The sequence below is a fragment of the Bidens hawaiensis genome, unplaced genomic scaffold, assembly GCF_021521415.1.
Source record: "Bidens hawaiensis isolate Kalapana, Puna unplaced genomic scaffold, B.hawaiensis_p1.1 tig00021989_1, whole genome shotgun sequence".
Lineage (NCBI taxonomy): Eukaryota > Viridiplantae > Streptophyta > Magnoliopsida > Asterales > Asteraceae > Bidens > Bidens hawaiensis.
The window spans coordinates 311041-334260 of NW_027493403.1; the positions used below are offsets into that span (position 1 = coordinate 311041).

General features: G+C 43.5%; 1 protein-coding gene across 1 annotated transcript; it reads left to right on the forward strand.

The window, feature by feature from the left end:
• Nucleotides 1–2021: 2021 nt before the first annotated feature.
• On the forward strand, nucleotides 2022–3262 carry LOC143564342 (uncharacterized). Its single transcript, XM_077051648.1, has one exon. It carries the CDS (start codon nucleotides 2101–2103, stop codon nucleotides 3181–3183), a length of 1083 nt encoding a protein of 360 aa, XP_076907763.1. The 5' UTR covers nucleotides 2022–2100; the 3' UTR covers nucleotides 3184–3262.
• Nucleotides 3263–23220: the final 19958 nt, after the last annotated feature.

Genomic DNA, 23220 nt, shown 5'->3' on the forward strand with positions numbered 1-23220 from the left:
TGTTGACCCGGATGACGTCTTATATATATATAATATGAGAAAAGATGGAATACGCAAATCATTATCGTACAAAACCGCACGCGACATTTTTGAGCGTCTATCTACACTTTCCATTCAGTTGAGGGCGGTTGAGAAGATCCAGTGTATTTTAAGCGAGAATGGTACGATTGTCTTTTTGATTAGTAATTTAAATTTGGTAATTTGCGTATAAACGGTTACGATCCTAATATTTAGCTTAATCAAAATTAATTTCTTATTTACGAAAGAATTTTTGTACCAAAAACTATCAATTGAGCTCTCTTGAGTACACGAACCAGTTTTCAATCGATTTTTGTGATTTAGGGTTTTGAAATGGAAGATGGTCGTGAATGTAAGTTTTTGCTTTGTTTAAACTAATCAAAAACTATCGATTGTTAAGACTCGTCAGATTGAATGAGATGATGATGAAGAAGAAGATGGAGATGTCCCAGATTAATTGTGATGAGATTGAAAGGAATCTTTCTTAAAAATTTACAATGACAAAAGATGAGGAAGACATTAATGGACTATCTCTCTTTCAAAATGAATAATTTTAAGAATTGTCTCCTTTTTATATTAACCCTATCTTTGATAACACTATTCTTCTCAAGTATTATATCCCTTTTCTTTTTCTTCTTATTTAATAAAACAGAACTTATATTTTGAGTAACAAAATAAAAATCAAGTATTATTAAAAATAAAAACTACATAATTCAAACAAAAAATAATTAAAAATAAGAACTTGATGTTGTTTAAAATGTTTTTTCTTTTGACTATATTTCGATTGTTAAGACTCCTTATCGTTAAAATTTGAGTAAAAATATACTAAAAATCGTACAATACCAGAATTATAAATGTTGAGCCACACACTTGCATTGCGGCACGTTAACCCATGCTTTGCGGAATGTTAAAACGTAAAATAACAAAAGCTAAAACGAAATGCAAAACACTATCGTATAAAAGAATAACCAAGTTGCAACAATAGAAAACTAAAAAAAAAAGAAGATGAAGAAAACTTTAATGACTTGTTCGTCTACGCTAAGATTACTTTTACATTATCACACACAACTCTGTTTTAAACGAAACTTAAATTGAAACGTAGATAAAGTTAAGTATGACGTAACCGGGAGGGGGGGGGGGGCTCATGTACAAAATGATCTTAACACGAGCACGTATGGTGGCGAAGCTTGGACATACACGTCGAGGGGGGCCGGACTCAATATGTATAAAAAAATTCATAGATTATAGGGGGCGGGCTCAAAATTTCGGTCGAAAAAGGGTGAATTTATACCATGTATAAAAATTTTCGGCTGAAAAAGAATAAATTTACACTGCCGAGTGAAAAAAAGGAGGTTGGTCTCAAAACTTCGATCGGAAACGGGTAAATTTTTACTATGTATAAAAATTTTCGAGCAAAAGTGGATAAATTTTCACTACCAAGCAAAAAAACGAGGGTGCCGGGCTCAAAATTTCAGTCAAAAACGGGTAAATTTACACTATGTATAAAATAATTTCGGTCGAAAAAGGATAACTTTACACTATCGACCGGAAAAACGGAGGGGGCCAGGGCCACTCCTGGCCCCAACTAAAGCTACGCCCCTGAACACGTAGGAAACAATACAAACTACAATACCAATCTGCATAATCAATGTTTTATAATATCAAAGAAAAAGACCCTAAGAATAACATCAAAAGAATCAAAATTAACAACAAAATAGTAACAACAAATACTTATAACTAACATAAGAAAAAATCTAGTAATAATAAAATGTAAATCAACAAATATTATAATGTCTTATAATCAATAATAAGCAAATACAAAAAAAAATATAACAGTTAAAAATTATAAAAATAAACCTAATAATAAAAACAAATTTGGTTTTTACTATTTTATGTTTGGAATAATTTGTGTTTGATATTGAATCAGTCAGATTTAAATACTATATTGTATTGTAATAGTTATAAGATTCGACATAAACGGCAACCGATCAAACCTGACCACTTACGTAACCGGCCACTCTTTCATCCTCCTCTCCGATCAGCAAAAGATCACCTACACTAATTCATACCCATCGTTCAACAATGTCCGTACCGGATTCCGAAGATCCGAACACGAACGCTGGTGAGAATACCGACTCCGTGAAAATGTACAACGACCTCTGCTACGATCTCTCCTCCCTACAGGAGCTCGCCTGCCGCGGCGCATGGCGATCCATCCTCGACAAAGTCTCACAAGCACGTACCAGATCTCTCCTTTCAAAACCACACGAACACCTTATTTACCTCTCATACAACGCCATAGCTCTCACCAAACTACGTCGGTTCTCCGAAGCAGTGGCCGAGCTGGAGTTAGTCGAAAAAGGTCTAGATATATATCGGTACGAAACGTACCCACATCATTACCCCAACCGCCACGGCTCCATGGCGCCTTTCGTCCTCCGCTGGTTGCATGCAGAGCTCCCTTCAAGGTTGGGTAAGCGTCAGGAGACACTAGATAGGTTTTATATATTACTCCAGTTTATCAAAGAGAAGTTATTAAAAGAGTTACCTGATTCGTCAAGTAAAGTATGGGAGAAACGCGAGCGTTTGGTGATCAGTTCGTTAATAAGTCATCATTTGAGTTTTAAGGAGTTTGGTGTGTGTTTGGTGTTGATTAAGGATTTGATCACCCGAGAATCGGCTCCTGTTGCTAGAGCGATTTTGACGTCGAAGCTAGGGTATATTCAAATGCAGTTTGGGGATTTGGAAGGTGCTAAGGGGACATTTGGTGTGATTGAGGGGATTGTGAAGGAAATTAAAAGGGATGTTGAGATGTTGAATCTTGTGAATAGGAATAAGGCGTTGGTGTTCATGGTTAAGAAGGATTATGCGTCGGCGGTGAGGGAGTATCAGGAGTGTATCGATAGGGATAATTCGGATGTGGTAGCGATTAATAATAAGGCGCTTTGTTTGATGTATATGCGTGATTTGTCGGATTCTATTAAGGTGATGGAGAGTGCTTTGGAGAGGATTCCTACGATCGCGTTGAATGAGACGATTGTGGTGAATTTGTGTAGTATGTATGAGTTGGCTTATGTTAATCACTCGGATGTCAAGAAGACACTTGGTACTTGGATTGCTGGTGTGGCGCCTGATGATTTTGATACTTCGTGCACTCGAATATGAGGTACTTGCAATGATTTCTTTACCATTTCAATGATATGCATTTCTTTGATAGCGAATGAATACATTCATGTGTATGCCTTACTATATTTGCTGTGTAGAATTGTTAGATATGCAATATACATTATAGGGTGCTCAACTCTTCTTTGGTAGAAACTTTGCTTTATAGGGTCTGAAATTTGATTTTATGTACTGATGGTGTATTACTGTATTGGAAATTCATAACCCTTTCATGCATTCATAGACAATATTCATGTTCATAGTTAATAGTTTTCTAATGCATAACTAGCATCATGCTGTTGGCCTTTTCAGCTGCATAAACATATTAATAGAGAATAAGTTTTAAAGTGTAAAATGTGAACAAGAGCTGACTTTCTTTCTCAGTTGAGTGAAATAGGTATTCTGCAAATATACTTATATATATAGTGTGCTTAATTAATTAATACTAGAAAAAGGTGGTACAGTTGAATCTTTGAACCAAGTAACACAAAGGGATTATAACTGAACTTGTAAGTGTAGTGTGAAACATTCCACACTAAATAAAAACTCATTTGATATGCATGTAAAATGATGGTTTAGTGCTATGTGGTTGTCAAGAGTAAAGAAAATAAAGTTTAAATTTGATAAGGAGCAACTTGAATTCGTGAATAAGTAGCATAGAAATTTGAAGAAAGCAAGTTATTCATTTTGAAGTTACAAAAGATGTAAGAAACTAGAGGGGTGGCTAGGTTCCCTTTTCTTTGTTTGCTAATAAGATATTAATTTGAATGACTTGTGGATTAATAAAGTACTTAATTTTGTTTATTTTATACATCCTATCTAAAATAAGTGATGCCTTTATTAAGACATAACTAAATATCTAGAACTTAAGAGCCACTCTCACCAGCCATTTTTTGGTGTGGTGCTACAATATATTGTTAAGGAGTTGGCCATTTCTCATCTTGAAATAGTTGGGTGAATATGGTTTTAATAAGTGTCCAAAACATCGTCTGATGTTGCCATTTTCCATGTGATCATTGGCAAATTGGGTGCCATAAAAGATCAGCAGAGCCCAGTTGGACCCGCAAGACTCACCTTAAACAGGGACGTCTGCGCAGAGACCAACTGGATCCGCAGGACCAACCATGCTCAGAGAAGTGACGTCCTTACGCGCAGTATGCAAGCTGGTCCCGCAGGAAATGCCCCCCATGGTGAAGGACTCCGCCTGTTCCCGCAGCCTCGGATACAAGCCATGAGGGAAGGCCACCCGCACAGCATGGCTACACGCACAAGGCACTTAGCTCTCAATCGTTCAGTGTCACCTGAAGGAATGAGCCAAGCCGGGAGCAATCTCGCACAGAGGCGGGAGGGGGAATACTCCCGCCCAAATAAGCCAGTCCGTATACTGAAGGATCTTTTACTGTACCTGACGAGGTATGGGCAAAAGATCTGATCAGAGATGCGACAGCTCACTGACAGCAGCATGGCAGACAGCACGCCACAGCACTGTGACCAATAGCCGCCGCCTACCCACCAACTCCTGCCATACCACGTGCCTAGCCTGTAGTTGGCAGAAGAGGAAGAGTGCACGACACGCCTGCTCTGTGTCAGACGCTACCTATCCACCACTCACAGGCAGGGCACGTGCATAGGTTACAGTTGGTAGCGTGTTGGGCCGGCTAAACCCCTTGGAAACCTACCTTCGGCTATAAATACCACAAATGGTATGATCATCTGATCTTATCATATCTTATTACATTATCATCATAATATACCTGATATCTGCTCTAGCAATCTCTTAATATACTTTTATATTTAAAGAGCAATCTAGTCTGATTCTCACGCCGGAGGGTGGTCACAAGGAGGAACCCCCCCCTTCTCAGTGACGAGCTCACGGTGTCTGTTTTGCAGGTTATCAGAAGAACCATCTTCCAAGGGTCTAACCCCTCGTGGGAAACATCTCTCCAACCCCCAGGTTACCAGTAACCTGCCCGGGGTTCGGTTAGTGTTTCTTCATTGGCGCCATCCGTGCATAAAGCTAGAACTACAATTTTCTCCAGTTTTTTCAAAACTTTATACAAAAGATGGTTAGAGAAATTCCGGTAACCACAACCCCAGCTATTGGGGGGAATACCGGCAACACAGTTTTTACAAACACTACTCCGGCTACCGAAGCCGGAGCAAGTGAAGTAAATTTTACGAACACTACCCCACTTACTAAAGCAGGGGCAAGTGCAGTAAATGACCGCCTACTGGGATCCACCGATACCCAGTTTGAAAAACGAAGACTCCCCCGCCAGACTCTCGACGAAGTCAAGGCATGGGCGGAGGCACGACAAAAGGAATTCCAGGCTGAGTTGAACGAACGCTTGCGTTCCGTGCAACAGGCCGACGAATTCGAATACTGGGAGGATGACTCGGAGGAATCCGACTCCGACGCGAACCCTCGTCATAAGGCAAAAGGGAAGCGTAAAGAAACGAAAACCCAACCAAAAAGGCATTTTGGACAAGCCTTCAAACCAAAAAGCATAGATGGAAGTCCACGAGACTTCTCTAAAACGTTCAGACCAAACGTTACAAATGCAGGAACGTCCAAATTTGCAAGGGACATTGCTGAAGCAATTGCCCCGAAAAGTGCTAAACAAATGCCTAACATAGGCACATATGACGGCCTATCTGATCCAGACGATCATTTGAACAGGTTCATAGCGGGGGCAACCGTTAGCAATTGGACGGAACCCACGTGGTGTTACATGTTCCAAATGACGCTGGTGGGGGCTGCTAGGGCTTGGTTTGATCGTTTACCGGTTAACCACATTTACGACTGGGCAGACTTCCAGCAGAAGTTTAGCCAACACTTCAGCCAGCAGCGAAAGTATACCGAGGAGCAATGGACAATCCTCAAATGCACACGGGAAGAAGATGAATCTCTGCCAAACTTCATCACTCGCTTCAACTCAAAGAAGTTAAGTTTGGGCAATATCAGCGAGGATCTTGTTCGCGCAGCCTTCATCCAGGGCGCGCAAGACCCAGAGCTTATCCGCACCCTAACGGGTAAAGACGGAATGCCATCCACATGGGATGGCATCATGACAACAGCCAAACGCTATGCGGAAACGGAGAAGCAACTGGGTAGAGACCTTCCGCAGAACACAAACCTTTACACCCAGAGGACGAGAGAGGACAACGTCCTCACCGCCCGATTGAACAAAAAACGGAAGCAAGGCATTTGGCAGTCAAGGGTAAACTTTGACACCTCATCCGGCTTACAACACCGATTGGGTGAAAGGGATAATGTAAAGCCGCACCGGAACCCCAGATGGACGCCACTTACCAAAAGCGTCACTGACATATTTGCTACTGAAGAGCTCCCATGGCCAAAGCCTCCAGAAATCCGACATCGTCACGATGCTGATCGGAGCAAGTACTGTGACTATCACAGAACAAAAGGCCACAACACTGAAGAATGCATAGACGTAAAAGACATGGTCGAAACATTCGTCAGAGATGGGACGCTCGCGCACCTCGTGGCGAAATAAAAGCTAAGCAGGCGGGTGCGTATAGAACCCCAGCTGGGGAAAACACGAATCAATTCCAGCTTCAAAATCGAGACTACATGCTGCGTAAAGAACGAGATCCCGAACCAGGTGCGTATCGGCTCGATGGCACTCCCATCCCAACAAGGAAGGGAGCTCATTTACACAGTTTGCATGTAAATCAATTCCAGTTTGTAAAGAAAAGGCCAAGAGCCACTTCTAATGGAAATGATTCTCTTTTAAGAATATCGAAGCTGATGATTTTACATTTATACTTTTCTGGACACTAATATGCCGTTTTCACCGCATAATTACGTGAAGTCATTGCATGGGAAGGCGGTCCTACCCGCACGAACCCAATAACGTGACAAACCTTCACGCAGGTCAGTTGAAGGGGAAAAAGTTCAGCACCCAAAAATGAAAGTGCCGGTCTATCCGCATGAATCATTAAGGAAACTGAATAATAACCTATCAACAACCGCGCGTCGAACGGTTAAAACTATCCAACACTGGTGACGGCATTCACATTACGTGAAGTCGTTGCGTGGGAAGGCGGTCTTACCCGCACGAACCCAATAACGTGGCAAACCTTCACGCAGGTCAGTTGAAGGAGGAGTTCAATTATCCCATTAAATGAAAGTGCCGGTCTATCCGCATGAATCATGAAAGGAAAATGAACACTAACCTATCGACAACCGCGCGTCGAACGGTTCAAAACAAAATTCTTAAAAAGGGTAAGAAAAACCTACACGCAGGTCAGATAAGGGTAAAGTTTTGCCATCCTACTAAGTGCAAGTGACGGCTCTACCCGCACAATCACGAAAGAGGAAGCAAAACTTACACCTATTATCAACCACGTTCAAAGGTTAACTTATCCTCAAAAGGTAAGAAAAACCTACACGCAGGTCAGATAAGGATAAAGTTTTGCCATCCTACTAAGTGCAAGTGACGGTTCTACCCGCACAATCACGAAAGAGGAAGCAAAACTTCACACCTATTATCAACCACGTTCAAAGGTTAACTTATCCTCAAAAAGTAAGAAAAACCTACACGCAGGTTAGATAAAAGTTAAAGTTTAGCCATCTCACCAAGTGCAAGTGACGGTTCTACCCGCACAATCACGAAGGAAGAAGCGAAACTTTAACCCACTATCAACCACGTTCAAAGGTTCTTATTCTAAACACTTGGAAAATTGCTAATTTAAACTAAGTATGCAAGTCATAAGTTTATAAAGCAAGGAACCCAAAGAAGGAAATAACAATCTTATACGCAAAAAGATTAATATTTCAATGATATATTACAACAGTGGCCGGGTAACTACCCGCCTAAAAGAAATCTATACAAAGCTAAGTCTATCCTAGCGGTGGGAAGAGATCTTCAGGATCAGGCTTCAGGGCCACCTCCGCTTGGACCAGCACCGTCTGAGCGTGACTGCCCAAGGAAAGCCTTAAGGATGTTTAGCCCATCATCAGCAGCAGCAGCTTCGTTCACCTTCTCCACCACTGGATGCGGGAAGGCAGCGTACTGGTTCACAGCTTGGTCATAAGCAGCTTCAGTATTAACATTGAATAAAGGGAAGTTGGAGGGCGGAAAGCCTCTCTCAGCAAACCCTAGACCAAGCAGGAAGCCAGTCTTCTGCCCATCCTCATGAGAAGCGTTGAGGGCTGCGCTCATTGCATCGTCGTAAGAGGTCTCTGAAAGGACCCGACGCACAACCTACAAAAGAAAATTACAAGTTAGAGCATTTAATTGCGAGCGGAAAGCGTAAAGAAAAAGATAAAGATACCTCAGGCAACGCTTCTCGAAGTAGCCATTGGAGGGTAGCTTGCACTTCGTCACGGGCGCGTTCGGCTTCGCTTTGGTTCAGATTGGCAAGTAATACTTCCTTTGCGGCAGCCTCTTCGACGCCCTTAAGCTTCCGCTCGGTTTGGTCAAGCACCCCCCTCTGGTCAAGAATCTCTTGCAGCTTCTTGGCGTCTTCCATTGCCAAGGCGTCATGAGCATGCTGAAGAGCCTTTAATTTGCATTTAAGCTGCTCATTCTCTTCGCGAAGTGGCTCAGCAACAGCTTCAGCTTTGGCAGCCCTCTCAGTTGAGTTTCGCGCAGTCTCCTTGGCCAGCCGAAGCTGTTCATTCACAGCTTGGGCAGCCTTGGAGCGGGCCTCGAGTCGCGCCTGGACTTCAACCTCGAGGGCCTTGAATGCCTTCTCCTTCTCGGCTGCGGCAGCGGCCAACTGCCGGTTCTCCTCCCGAAGAGCCCGCGCTTCAGATACATCTTTGGCGCGAGCTGCTTTTAACTTGTCGTTTTCACGACAAAGCAGCTCGACGCGGGGCTGCGTCCGGGCCTGGAGAACCCGAAGCTCATTGGTTAGCCTACCCTCTTGGTAGCTAGCCATGGCTTCCCCCAACGCACCTGGAGGAGCAGCGTGGCGAGCCCAGTCCACGCACTCCACAGGGGTGCGAAGGGTTGTTCCTCGGCGTATGTTCCATCTTGGAACATACACTTCATTGGAATCCGACACTGCAAAAGGAACAAAGGCAGTTAGGAAAAGATGATAAAAATATATAAGGGAAAAAAAAGAACCCTACGTACCTGTAGGGTCAATAACAGGCCGATAGCCGCCAAACCCATCACCTGAACCTAAAGGAAATCCATCCAACAGGTCAGGCAGACGGGAAGGTGGCATAGATCGGCGGAAAGCCCGGCGTGTACCTGATGGTCCGGCCGTCGGTGCCGGTGGCGCAGGTATAGTGGCAGCCGCTGTGGTAGCCGTTGTTGGCACCGCCTCCTCAGCAACAGTAACCGCCGGCTCCGTGAAAGATGCTGTAAAAATTGCACTCACGGCCGGCGGAGACACCTTCTCAGCTGGAACAGCCTCAGGAAGGCTGGAACCAGCGGAAGCAGACGCCTGGGTCGACGCCTCGGGAAGGCTGACCAAGCCTACCGTCATTGGCGGGGGAACACTTGCTCCAACTCCACCCTGGAATGCGTCAACATCCACACCTGCACAAGCAAAAGTGTTAGAAAAATTTATTCGAAACAAATCTAGACAAGAATTATGGGGGTACTTACGGGGTCTCTTGAGCTTGAACGCACGGACGAGCGGGGGCGAACCCGATGGAGCCGGCCTCTTGACACCGGTAACCGTCGTCGTCGCTGCCTCCCCGGAGGTAACACCTGCAGCCTTCGGAGCGGTGGTCTCCTCACCACCGGGCTTCCCCACCACCTCTGCATTATCTGACTCCGAGTCAGATAGGACTACCGGGTCGGCCGTAGAGGCCACCTTCTCCTTGCCCTTCCCGACGGCAGCCTTTTTCTTCCGCACCAGTGGAGGACCTTCTGCGGATTCCTCAGAAGAAGAAATGTCATGAACTCTAGCAGCAGGCACAGCATTGAGAGGTTCAGGGTAGAAGATAGGCTTACCTGGCCGTCGGTGGCTCAGGATCTCTTGGCCTGGCGGGTAAACCTCCACGAACCGACCCGCGGTCTGCTCTAAGATGGGCAACTCGTTCTCGTCCAGAGCACGAGTACCCATCCGCGCAGGACCATCTTCCTCCCGCGGGTTCAGGAGCGACTGAAGATCGTTCCCCTCTGAAATCAAGAAAGTTAGTAAAAATCGAAGTCAGCAAAATGAAACAAGACGTACCATAAGGGACAGAGTTCGAACCATATTCAAGGACGATCGGAACCTTATCCGCATTCGCCGCCTTCCACACCCTGCTCATCCCCAGCATCACCATCGCCGACTCCGGAAAACGGAAAACCGGGGACTGGACCCGGGAAATCTTCGAGAACCATTCCGCCTCCTCGTAGTTGAGGGCGGGAAGGTTCGGAAGCGCCTGGCCATTCTTGAACTTCATGGCAATGGGGATGGCACGAGCGGATATGAAGAAAAACTCTCTTCTCCAGGAGCGAAGACTCCGCTCGGTGGTACAAATCTTTAAACCCTTGATACGGGTTGTAAGAGTGTACCACCCTTGGATGCACCTCCATGTATAGAAGGTCATCAGGCGATCAACGAGGGGCTCAAGGCCCAGTATCCGGCACACCCACTCAAAGTGCCGGACCTTGGCAATGGCCATGGGGTGCACCTCTGTCAGGTGCACACCGTGCCTCTCCAGGACACGGTACACAAACTTTGTCAATGGAAACCTAAGGTTCCCGTAGACAAAGAATGCAGCATAAACTCCGATCTTGCCACTAGGGGCATCGTACACAGTATGGTGGGGTTCAGGAAACTCAGGCTCGAGAGACTCGAGCATGAACTTCCTGATGATATACTGGTACAGATCGACAGGAAGAGAGCACTGGCATTCGCCAGCAGTCTTCTGGTCATCAACATCATGAGAAGACATGGTGGAAGAAAGACGAAGAGATTTCAGGGTAATGCTTTACTAAACAGAAAAATTCGCCGGAAATTACTTGAGAAGAAGAGATGAAAGTGGAAAGTGTGAATTGCAAATAACCCTCTCCCCTTTATATAGTAATCGCAATTAATGCGGTGAATTTAATGCGGAGGAGAGAGAAATCAAATGTGCAATGAAACTATGACACGTGGCAAAAAGCAAGCTGGCAACAGCTATTGAAAGGACGTGTGCCAGTAATTTCGCGGCCACGCGCCCGAAAAATCGCTCCCACGCGCCTGAAAAAGCGACTGGAATGACCATGTTCTGTCACGTCACCATAACTTCCTGCACGTCCTGACACAGTCAGAAGAAACCGTCGCACGACGTTTCAAAGGTTTGGACTTATCTTTTCACCAACCTTTCGAATTTCAAAATTCAAAATTTAAGAAGCGGGAAAATACCCCCTTACCTTGGCGAACAAGTAACCATAAGACGGATGCGGGTACAGTGTTAAGGCAAAACCCTTCACATACCTAGCACCCGCAGGGAATTGAAGCCAAGAAAACCTTGGCGAACAAGTAACCATAAGACGGATGCGGGTACAGTGTTAAGGCAAAACCCTTCACATACCTAGCACCCGCAGGGAATTGAAGCCAAGAAAACCTTGGCGAACAAGTAACCATAAGACGGATGCGGGTACAGTGTTAAGGCAAAACCCTTCACATACCTAGCACCCGCAGGGAATTGAAGCCAAGTACCTCGGCAACCAAGTAACTATAAGACAGGTGCGGGTACAGTGTAAAGGCAAAACCCTTCACATACCTAGCACCCGCAGGGAATTGACGCCAGGAATACCTTGAGAGTAAAGTAACCGTAAGACGAGCGCAGGTACAGTGTTAAGGCAAAACCCTTCACATACCTAGCGCTCCGCTGGGAATTGAAACCAAGAAGGATCTTCTGGGCAATGCTTGCGGAAACGGAAATAGCATCCCCGCATAGCGGGAACATCGAGAACTACGTTGTTTGAAGCTCCAGGATGGAATTGGTGGTCTTAACATAATTGATCACTATGTTCAAAACTACCAAAACCTCATGGAAAATACATACAACTGGGACTCAATGCTCCTGACTTGCGAGGAGGTTACAGACTTACCCGCATCATACCCAAAGACCAAGCAGGAAACTCGGGCATTTCTGCAAGTGACAAGGACTTCCGCGGAAAGAATCCCCATGGAAAACCTTACAAAACCCTTTTCAAAACCCTTTGCTCAAGTCCAAAAGTTCACCTCACTTCATTAAACACTCATGAGAAGAACATTGGACTGGGGGGACTTGAAGAGGTAGGTCCCAGCAGAGCCCAGTTGGACCCGCAAGACTCACCTTAAACAGGGACGTCTGCGCAGAGACCAACTGGATCCGCAGGACCAACCATGCTCAGAGAAGTGACGTCCTTACGCGCAGTATGCAAGCTGGTCCCGCAGGAAATGCCCCCCATGGTGAAGGACTCCGCCTGTTCCCGCAGCCTCGGATACAAGCCATGAGGGAAGGCCACCCGCACAGCATGGCTACACGCACAAGGCACTTAGCTCTCAATCGTTCAGTGTCACCTGAAGGAATGAGCCAAGCCGGGAGCAATCTCGCACAGAGGCGGGAGGGGGAATACTCCCGCCCAAATAAGCCAGTCCGTATACTGAAGGATCTTTTACTGTACCTGACGAGGTATGGGCAAAAGATCTGATCAGAGATGCGACAGCTCACTGACAGCAGCATGGCAGACAGCACGCCACAGCACTGTGACCAATAGCCGCCGCCTACCCACCAACTCCTGCCATACCACGTGCCTAGCCTGTAGTTGGCAGAAGAGGAAGAGTGCACGACACGCCTGCTCTGTGTCAGACGCTACCTATCCACCACTCACAGGCAGGGCACGTGCATAGGTTACAGTTGGTAGCGTGTTGGGCCGGCTAAACCCCTTGGAAACCTGCCTTCGGCTATAAATACCACAAATGGTATGATCATCTGATCTTATCATATCTTATTACATTATCATCATAATATACCTGATATCTGCTCTAGCAATCTCTTAATATACTTTTATATTTAAAGAGCAATCTAGTCTGATTCTCACGCCGGAGGGTGGTCACAAGGAGGAACCCCCCCCTTCTCAGTGACGAGCTCACGGTGTCTGTTTTGCAGGTTATCAGAAGAACCATCTTCCAAGGGTCTAACCCCTCGTGGGAAACATCTCTCCAACCCCCAGGTTACCAGTAACCTGCCCGGGGTTCGGTTAGTGTTTCTTCAGTTGGCCATTTCTCATCTTGAAATAGTTGGGTGAATATGGTTTTAATAAGTGTCCAAAACATCGTCTGATGTTGCCATTTTCCATGTGATCATTGGCAAATTGGGTGCCATAAAAGATTATAATTAGTTAGCACTTAGCATAATGTTATAAGTTGCTGGTTGAACCTATGTGTGCTGATATGAGTTATGACTCACTTGTCGATCAGCTAAAAAAATAGGTTTCAAATGGGTTGAGAATCCTTCATGCTGTACTTTTAATACGTACAACCTCCAAAACTGTGTCATCCAAAATGGATTATAGTGTGCTGTATAGTATCTGTAATCATATAATTAGCACAATAATGGGTTGTAAACATTTCAAAATAGACGAAAGGACTATGTGCGCACGCACGTATATGAACCTGATCCGGCAGTAGGGTGGATAGTTGAAAGTATCTAAAACATGAAAAGTGTTCATGTCATATTTTACATTTGATGTGTTGATGGTAGACTAAAATTATGTTTATTTGATACAGGTTTGGTTGTTCGCTACAGCTGGTCGCTATATATAGCATATGCTGGTTGTTTCCTAAGTCCATATTGTTATTAGAAATTTAGATCAAATAATGCCTTCTAACATTTCCACCAAGATATTTATTGAATTTTAGAAGATGCCTCGTGAATAAGCTTTGAATTGCTGTTTTTTTATTTAATTATTATATGATATATATGAAATGCATGTCAGTACGAAAATCAGTAAGTTTATGGTAAGCATATTTTGTCTGCAGAAATATATTTTTGATAAAAAATAAAATAAAATTGGTACGGTTGAAACGAGTTAATCGTGGATGCTCCCACAATAGTTCTTTCAAAGTCATCCAGGCTAAGGCTCAATGAAATCACCAATTAGTATGGTTTATTCGAGACAACCGTTAATCTCCCAAGAACACAAGAGAAAAAGAGAAAATAGACCCAAAATAATAATTATTTCTTATTCTTTTTCTTAAACGAGATTACGATATATAGGAAAACAAAGATATAAAAATAGAAAAACATAAACAATAAGGATTACAACTCACGAGCCGAGCTTGAGCTTTGAAATAGAGCTCGAAACGAGCCAAGCTCGAGCCTAATCGAGCTCGGGCCATGCCCATGCCATCAAGAGAATATGAGGATATGTGAACGGTTTAGGGTCAATTAAGGGGGGAATTGCCTCATTAGACGGGAAATCGTCATGCCCGAAAACCCGATTTGGAGGGTTTTTCTTCCCACGAGATGACGAAGTGGAGGACGAGCTCAATTCCATCGATTTGGTGTTTATTGGGTTATTTCGCAAGCTCAATTTGGGTTTTAGAGCTTAAAGATCGACAAGTTATATTCCCTCCATCAATTGCCCTGTCATCGTCCCCGTAAGCTGGTTAGAAAACTCAGCGACCACGCCACTAAAAACAAACGGTCGGTTAAGTTTCCATTAATTTTGCACCCACATGCATAGTTGGGATTATTTTTTGTCATTTCCATAGATGAGACTTATATTTGGCAATCGGACATAGTTCGGATTATATGAAGCCAGTACTATTAAAAATTACTAAAAGTGTGTGTGTGTGTGAAAAGTGGGGGGCACCGTGGAGACCCATTTCTCTCGTCTGGATCCACAAACCAAGTATGTGGACTTTCCCTCCACAACGCTTGTTTTACAAGTGACGGGGTCTGGAACTGAAGTGCGAAGTGCAATAGGGCTGTCACTTTTACTCGAAACCCGAAACCCAACCCGAGAAAACACGTACCCGAACCCGAACTAACCCGACCCGAAAAACCCGAACCCGAACCCGAACCGAAGTAATTCGGGTTGGTTCTCGGGTTTGATTTATAAGTTTCGGGTCAACCCGAATAACCCGAATAAACTTTTAGTTTTGAAATTAAATATATTTTTAGGTATAATAGGCTTAGTCTTAGCCACTAACGTTATCAAAATTTTGTCCTAATCGATTGTTGTCATTTCAACTATTATAGATCGATTGTATATTGTTAATTTATGTTTTCGTTCATTACTAATAATAACCGTAATCGAACAACCAGATCATGTCCGATTGAAGACGATTATGGTTCGAGTTAGTTTTACTCTTCTTTTGAATTGCTTTATCAAGTTATGTTGGTTTATCATTTGATTATTTATTTACGAGCAAAAAATAATATGTTGTTTTAATTTTAGCATTGTAGTTTTTAAATACTTTTTGTTTTTTGTTTTGTTTTCTAGAATACTCGAAACCCGATTAACCCAACCCGAAAAAACCCGAACCCGAAAAACCCGTGAGAGATTTGGGTTGGGTTTCGGGTCAAGATTTAAAAATTTGAACCCGAAGAATCCGACCCGAAAAACCCGAAACCCGAAAAACGAACCCGAAGAACACCCCTAAAGTGCAAGGCGCAAAGTTTTTATATAATAAATTTATATGACTCATAATTTTTTAGCATCCATACCTAAAATTTATTTGTAAATAAGCATTATATATGATTTAATATATAAATTACCTACATGTAAAACCTAAACAACATATTGTACAACATTTTGATGAATACAAACTGCCGGTGTAGGAAAGGTGTGCGCCTCAGCTTCGCCTCAGGACGCTTTTTTTCCTAAAAATCACGTCTCATTCTCGACTTTTTAACTTTGGTCGCCTTTAGTAGCCAAAAGTGAAATCGTCCACACCACCTCAACGCCACCTCTCCCCCGCCCCCTAATCTCCCTCTCCCCCTCTCTCTTCTAACATAGCTCTACATCATATCCGAACGCTTTCCAGACGCCCTGTTGTTGATACTCTTAGGTTGCCTCTAACCTTTGGCGCGCTTTTCAAAACCAAGCCACAACGTGGATGTCCGCTTTATATAAGACTACCCGTTGTGGCCCACCACCCCAGCCACAGAAGGCGTAGACGAGCCACGCTGTCCAAAAACACCACAACACCCTCGTGCGAGCCCAGCCACGAGCTGGGTCGCGAAGGCTAAAGTTGCCGCGGACAGCCTAGCGCAAGCCGCCCCCACCAAAAACACCACAACGCCCTCGCGCAAGCCCAGTGGCGCCGTTTCCGGGGAGTAGTGCGCAACGTGTGTTAGCTAAAGTAGTTTTTGTTTGTTATTTTCGGGTTTACGTTGGTTGTGTTAGTGTGCAGGTACTTACAGGTGTATGCATACTAGAAGCTCTAACAGATCATCACCGCTAGTTATAGATCCCAAGATTGATAGAACGCTTCGAATAAACCGAGTTTTACTTAGAGAGAACAAGCTTCTTGGTTCTCCAACTGCATCAAACAGCAACATGGATTCACCAGTTCCCACTTCAGGTCAAACCATCCCGACTACACCTCCACCAAATCCACCTCCACCAATCACTACTAATATACCTGCAGCATCAAGTGAACTCCAACCACCACCCACAACTGAACCCATCAGTGCTCAATTCACCTATGCAACATCATCCACATTGCCACCTATTACCAACCTTTTTCCTAACTTTGGTGCATCATCATCATCTCAACAACATCAACAACCACCCTTTCAACAATAACAATCAAGCTACCAATATCAACCCCAACCTTTTATGCAACATTCAAGAACACAAGGTGACGGATACGGATATGGGTTTAACAGTGAATTTGAAGGGTATGAAGTAGAAGGTTACTACATCGGAGGTGATGGAAGCAAAAGAGTAAATCCGGGAAATTTTGGTTATGGTCAATGGCATCAACCGGAACCGTTGCAAGAGCTTAATCGACAACAACCACCGCCGGTTATTCAACAACAAGCTCAACCACCAGTTCAACAAGCTCAATAACCACCACCGGTTGTTGTTAATCAAGTTCAACCGCCACCGATTATCAACAACCGCAAGGGCAACCTCAAGATCAACAATTCCAACCGCAAATGTCCCAACCACAGTTTCAACAACAATTTGCGCAGCCAAGGCCCGTTTATAGGAAAATGGGTCAACCAAGAGTACCAATGGGGGTACCAAGAAGGCATGCAAAAGAGATGGTAGGGGGATTGAAGCCCATTTCCTACCCATAATTACTAATAATCCGTCTCCGGTGGTTATCCTTCACAATCAACAAGGGAGGACATCTGAAGTAAGAACCAATTCCTTTCAGAGTCTTCCAAAGTATAAGGGTCTAGCAATGGAGGAACCTTACTTCCACTTGGAGGCATATGACTCCATTTGCAACACAATTGGGGGACAAGGTTTTACATCGGATGAGGTTAAGTTGGTTCTATTTCAGTTTTCATTGGAAGACAAGGCAAAGAGATGGTTTTACACTTTGCCTTCCGCGTCTATTAATACTTGGGCCGAAATGCAACAAAGATTTTTAGAAGAATTTTACACGACCCAAAAGACCAACGATGCGAGAAGAAGTTTGAGAACCTTCCAACAACAATTGGGGGAAATGTTTCATGAAGCATTTGAGAGGTTTAACATGATTATTAAAAATTGTCCTCATCATGGTATTTTTTTATGGGAATTGTTGAATGCGTTTCATGAAGGTTTGAGTATGGAGGATGAACGGGATTTGCGGTCGATCACTAATGGTACATTTGGTACCAATTATGAACAAGATGATTGGGTGTATTTGGAACAAATGGCGGTTACATCGAGAGAAAGGCTCAAACCGGACGAAGAGCAAGACCGGCGATTGGTAGACCGCAAGTGCAAGCCGTGGAAGAAGGAAATGCACAAACCACTAGTCAGGTAATTGATGTTTGTACAAATTATAACGAGCTGGGTCATGCTTCGGAGGTGTGTGTGGTAGGTCAAGCACCGGTGGAGGAGGTAAATGCACTTCAAGGGGGAGGTGGTAGGAATTACAACATGAATTCCAACACCTACCACCCCGGGTTAAGAAATCATCCGAATTTTTGATATGGAAATCTGGCCACTCAATCTAACCCGAATTTTCAAGGAAATCAAGGCGAATTATGTTCCTTGCCAACAATATAATAACCAAGGTAATTTTCATGGCGTGAATAATCAAGGGTTTCAAGGTCAAGGGGGTGGCAGTCAAAGAGGGTCAACGGGTCAAAGTTCATCAAGTGGAAATGAAGTTATGGACATGTTAAAGATGATGCAACAAGACATGCAAAGGAGAAATCAACTTGATGAAGTGCGCATGCAAAAGGATGAAGTCCGTGACAAAGCCATCCAATCGTTGACCACTCAAATGGGTCAACTTGCAACCGATGTGGCAAATTTGAAGAAAAACAGCTCGAATTTAAAGAAGGGAACAACGTGCATATCAATGCGGTAAGTCTTTTACCTAATTTTGAAATTTCTAGTGTTCAAAGTGATCCAACACCACAGTTTGTTGAAAGGATGGTGGAAGATATTAGTGATGAGATTGAAAATGTGGGTAATTATGAAACAGTTTTTCAAAATAACTATGAATTACAACCGAATGAAACATCTTTTTGTCAAAATTGTTCTTGTGATAAATGTTTGAATGACAAATTAACCAAAATAAGGGATAAGAGGGTTGATAATAATATTATCCCGAGTAAACTTCAAGACCCAGGAGTGCCCCTTTTATCAATCCAAATTGGTGAATTTAAAACTTATCGGGCACTGCTAGATCTTGGAACTTGTGTTAGTATCATGCCTGGTAGTTTATATGATCAATATGAGTTTGGTCCACTACAGAAAGTAAACACCACCGCGGTATTAGCGGATCAAACCCATACACTTACCCAAGGCATGATATATAATGTGATGGTACATGTGGAGGTTTCTGTTACCTAGTTGACTTTTTAGTGCTTGATTATACTAAAAATGTAACTAACACGCAACCCGCAGTTATATTGGGTCGACCCTTCCTTGCCACTTCACTTGCAGTGATTGATTGTGCTAAAGGGACACTGGGAATTAAACTTGGGAATCGTGATAAACGATTATTATTTTAAAATACTACTGACACTCTTGTTGACAACGAAAGCCTGAAGGCAGATTTTTTTAACAAGTGTGTATCCTTGAGCAAGGATCACACGAAAGTGGAGTGTTTTGTGATTGACAGGTTAGTTGAGAAGAAAGAAGTTGAGCATCAACAGAGTGAGAAGGTGGCAGAAAAAGGAGGCCGACTAAGGAAGACGAAAGTGAGACATCCACCTAACCTAAATGATCCAGGGTGGAGGATGAGGATGTTCGGGCCTGACCCTGGTTTGCCGGAAGACTGTCAACAATTGCTTGAAATGGAGCGTGCTTATACCGAGAAAGCTGCACGGGAGTGGGCCAATCAGCCACCTTGAATGTTATAAAAGTTTCAAAAAGGTGGTAATTGTACATTTTGTATATTTTAATTTTTATTTTGAATTATAATTTCTATTTTGTTTGTTATTTGTGGTACTTTCAGCTACCATCTTAGTAAAAACCAAGTGTGGGGAAATTCTTATGGATTTCTCTTCGACACTGTGTTGGGAACAACCCGGGTTTTTCATGGAAGGAAGTGGAGTTTTACTTAGTAGTGTCTTGTTTTTATTTTCTCAAAATCATACATTGGGGACAATTTAACCCAAGTTTGGGGATGAGAAAAATTTTGTTTGTTTTGAAAATTGTCGATAAAAAAAATTCGGAAAAAAATATGTGTTTAAAAGAATCGGAAAGTGGTAAGATGGCGGGGTAAAGTTTTGGTCCCTTTTCATGGTCAATTCCATAAATAACATGTGCCTAGTTGTTTTTAATAGGAGATCTAATCAAGGTTAGCATGCTTTCGGTGTAATAACTTGCATAACACGTTCATTTACACTTGAAAATTGAGAAAGTAAGGATTGGTGTAAAAGTTGATATTCTCCGATAGAACTTGTACAATTAGTGCATTTCGAGATCTTAGCGTGGCATGAGTACAAAAGTGATAGAGGCACTTAGGTTAAGTCTCGTCTGGATGAGCGAGAGTGTAGGTTTTGGGGGGTTGGGCCTCATACATTACATATATGAGGTTGGATATGAGAGGGGAGGGGGGTTGGTTCCTTTAGAAAATCTTATTGGGTCTATTCTTTTATTTAATCACCCCCGGTGTTATATTGCGAAATGATCCTACTTATTAGGTTTCTATGTAATTGCTTTAGTATTTATCAGTTAGATATGTTAAGCATTATGTTTATTATGCTTACAAAAAAAAGTTTGTATTAGAGTTGCAATGTTTATGTATGCAATGTTCAAAGTATTATGTATTGAGTGAAAAACAAAGGAAAAAGAAAAAAAAGAGAAAAAATAAAAGAAAAAGAGAAGTTAGTGATGTTTGTAGTTGTTTATTTCATTGTTTACTTAGTTTTTTTGTAATAAGTCGGGTCGGTTCGCTTGAGCTACTTTCAATATTCCCTTCCATACCCTTACACTTGACCCCATTACAACCCGTTTTAAGACCTCTTGATTTGTATTCATGTCAAAAGTATTTACATAGGTGGAGATTTGATGATTGTACAAGCGTATGCGAGGAGAATTGATTAAATGTGATTTGTATTCAAAAATCCTGAATGGTAAAATTCTCCTGTGGAGCCCTAAATTTGAAGCTCTTAGCTTTATTATTATTGTTATCATCATCCTGAATATTATTTGCCTTTGATTCAACATCCTTCTCCATTTCACCCCCAATCATTTCTCTCCTGAATTTGCCCCAAATTCGAACCCTATATCATCAATCGCATCCATGCGAAACTTGTGTGCGTAAATGTTATATGATATACAGAGCTCTTGAGCTATTGACTGTTAAATCTTTAACAGGAAGAGTTTATTCAACTAAAATAACCCAAATCCCATTTTCACTTTGTACATTTAAAAAGGAATCATCATCAACTAAAATTTTGAAGAAAATAGTTTGCCCGCCAGGTGTTTGACAAAACGCCTCAATGAAATAATCTTTGTTTTTAGTGTTTTGAGGAGGTGAGGGCAACGGGTGGTTGCTCTCCTCCTTCCTCTTTGGTTCGGGTGTTCATTCCTCAAACTCAACTCGAGTTTTGTTTTATTATTATTTTTCTTGGTGTGGTACTTGGCTACCGGGGTGTTTTGTGGGTCGGGGGTGGTATGACCGGGGCTATTGAGGAGGTTGTTTGGCCGTGTCCGTTTAGAGGCTTCCACTGTTGCCCGGATGGATTACCGGGGTCCAAGGGGGTTCGATTGGCCGCACATATTAAGCGGCTTCATTTGTCATCGGATGACAAGAAAGAGACCTTACGGGAGGCGATCTTGACAAATTTGGATTTGTTTATTTCGGTTGGTGAGGCTTTAAAGGTCTCGCGTAGGTGGATGTGTGGAGCGTGTATGGAGTCACATGCTCTCCGTCGGGGGTGCCATCATGATGACGGGTCGGTCTGGTACAAGTGTGTCACGAGAGATGTGGAGGAATATATAGTGGGGATTGCGAAGCCACATGTTGGGAGGGAAGTTGTTGCGGTGGGAAGGGTGGAGGTGGATGTAGCTCTCCTTGAGCGTGTCTTCACTCTTCCTATTACGACTGTTAAAAACATTCCTCATAGTTGTCGTATGGATTTTTCCCAAGCCTTAGTGGGTGCTCAGGGTAAGGTGGCGGCTATGCCAGAGTCTGTTGAAGCGTGGGTGAAACTGTTGTTGTTACCACGTTGCACCTTACGAGTTTTCAGACCTTCTAATCGTCAGCAACGCAGGTCTGGCAATAGAAAGTCTGAGCAATGCCGAATTATTCAACGGTCGCTATCCGCTTGGGGTGACCGTGACGGTTTCTTTGAGCTCCTTATATCGCTTTTTAACCAACCCCTAGGAGATACCCCGGGTGGTGATGCGTTTGTACCCGAGTCTGACAACGCCGGGTTGGGCGCCAATGTTAAACAATGTTTGCGAAAAGTTGCGGACGGGCATTTCACTGCTGCGGTCAAGGTATTATGCTCTTCAGGGGTTGCACCTTTCGGTAAGGATACTTTGAACGATCTGTTGTCTAAGCATCCCATCATGGCACCTCCGATTATGCCTGCTTCCTTGCTTTCTGAGTCTCCCCTTGTCGTGGACGTTGATAGTGTGCTTGGGTGCATTAAGTCTTTCCCTAAAGGGACTTCGTGTGGGCGGGACGGTTTGCGAGCCCAACATATTTTAGATGCGTTGTGCGGAGAGGGGTCTTCGATTGCGGATGGTTTGCTCAAGGCTATCTCTGCGGTGGTTAATTTATTTTTGGGGGGAAGGTGTCCTAAGGTGTTGGCAGAGTTTGTTGCGTCTGCCCCACTTACGCCGTTGCTTAAACCGGACAATGGGATTAGACCTATTGCCGTTGGGGCCATTTGGAGGCGGTTGGTCTCTAAGGTGGCTATGAGGGGTGTCGAGAAGGAGATGGTTAAATACCTCGGTGACTTTCAATTTGGGGTGGGAGTCCCCAGTGGGGCAGAGGCCGTGCTTCATAGCGCGAACAGGTTTCTAAATCAGTTTCATTCGGATGGGTCATTGGCTATGCTTACTGTTGATTTCTCCAATGCCTTCAACTTAGTAGATAGGACGACCCTTCTACATGAGGTTCGGAGTCGATATCCTTCCATTTCTCTTTGGGTGGATTTTTTATATGGGTAGTCGGCTAGGTTATATGTGGGTGATACTTTCATTAAATCCACCACTGGGGTTCAACAGGGGGAACCTCTTGGGCCTCTCCTTTTTGCCTTAGCTTTGCACCCACTTGTTCACCAAATCAGAGATCGGTGCAAGCTTCTCTTTCATGCTTGGTACTTGGATGATGGCACGATTATCAGGGATACTAGAGAGGTAGCCAAAGCATTAGATATTATCAGGTCTGAGGGGCCTCGTTTGGGTCTTGAATTAAACGTTAAGAAAACAGAGTTATTTTGGCCAACATGCAATGGGGTGAAGGCACAGGAGGGGTTGTTCCCTTGCGGGATTGGAAGGCCGG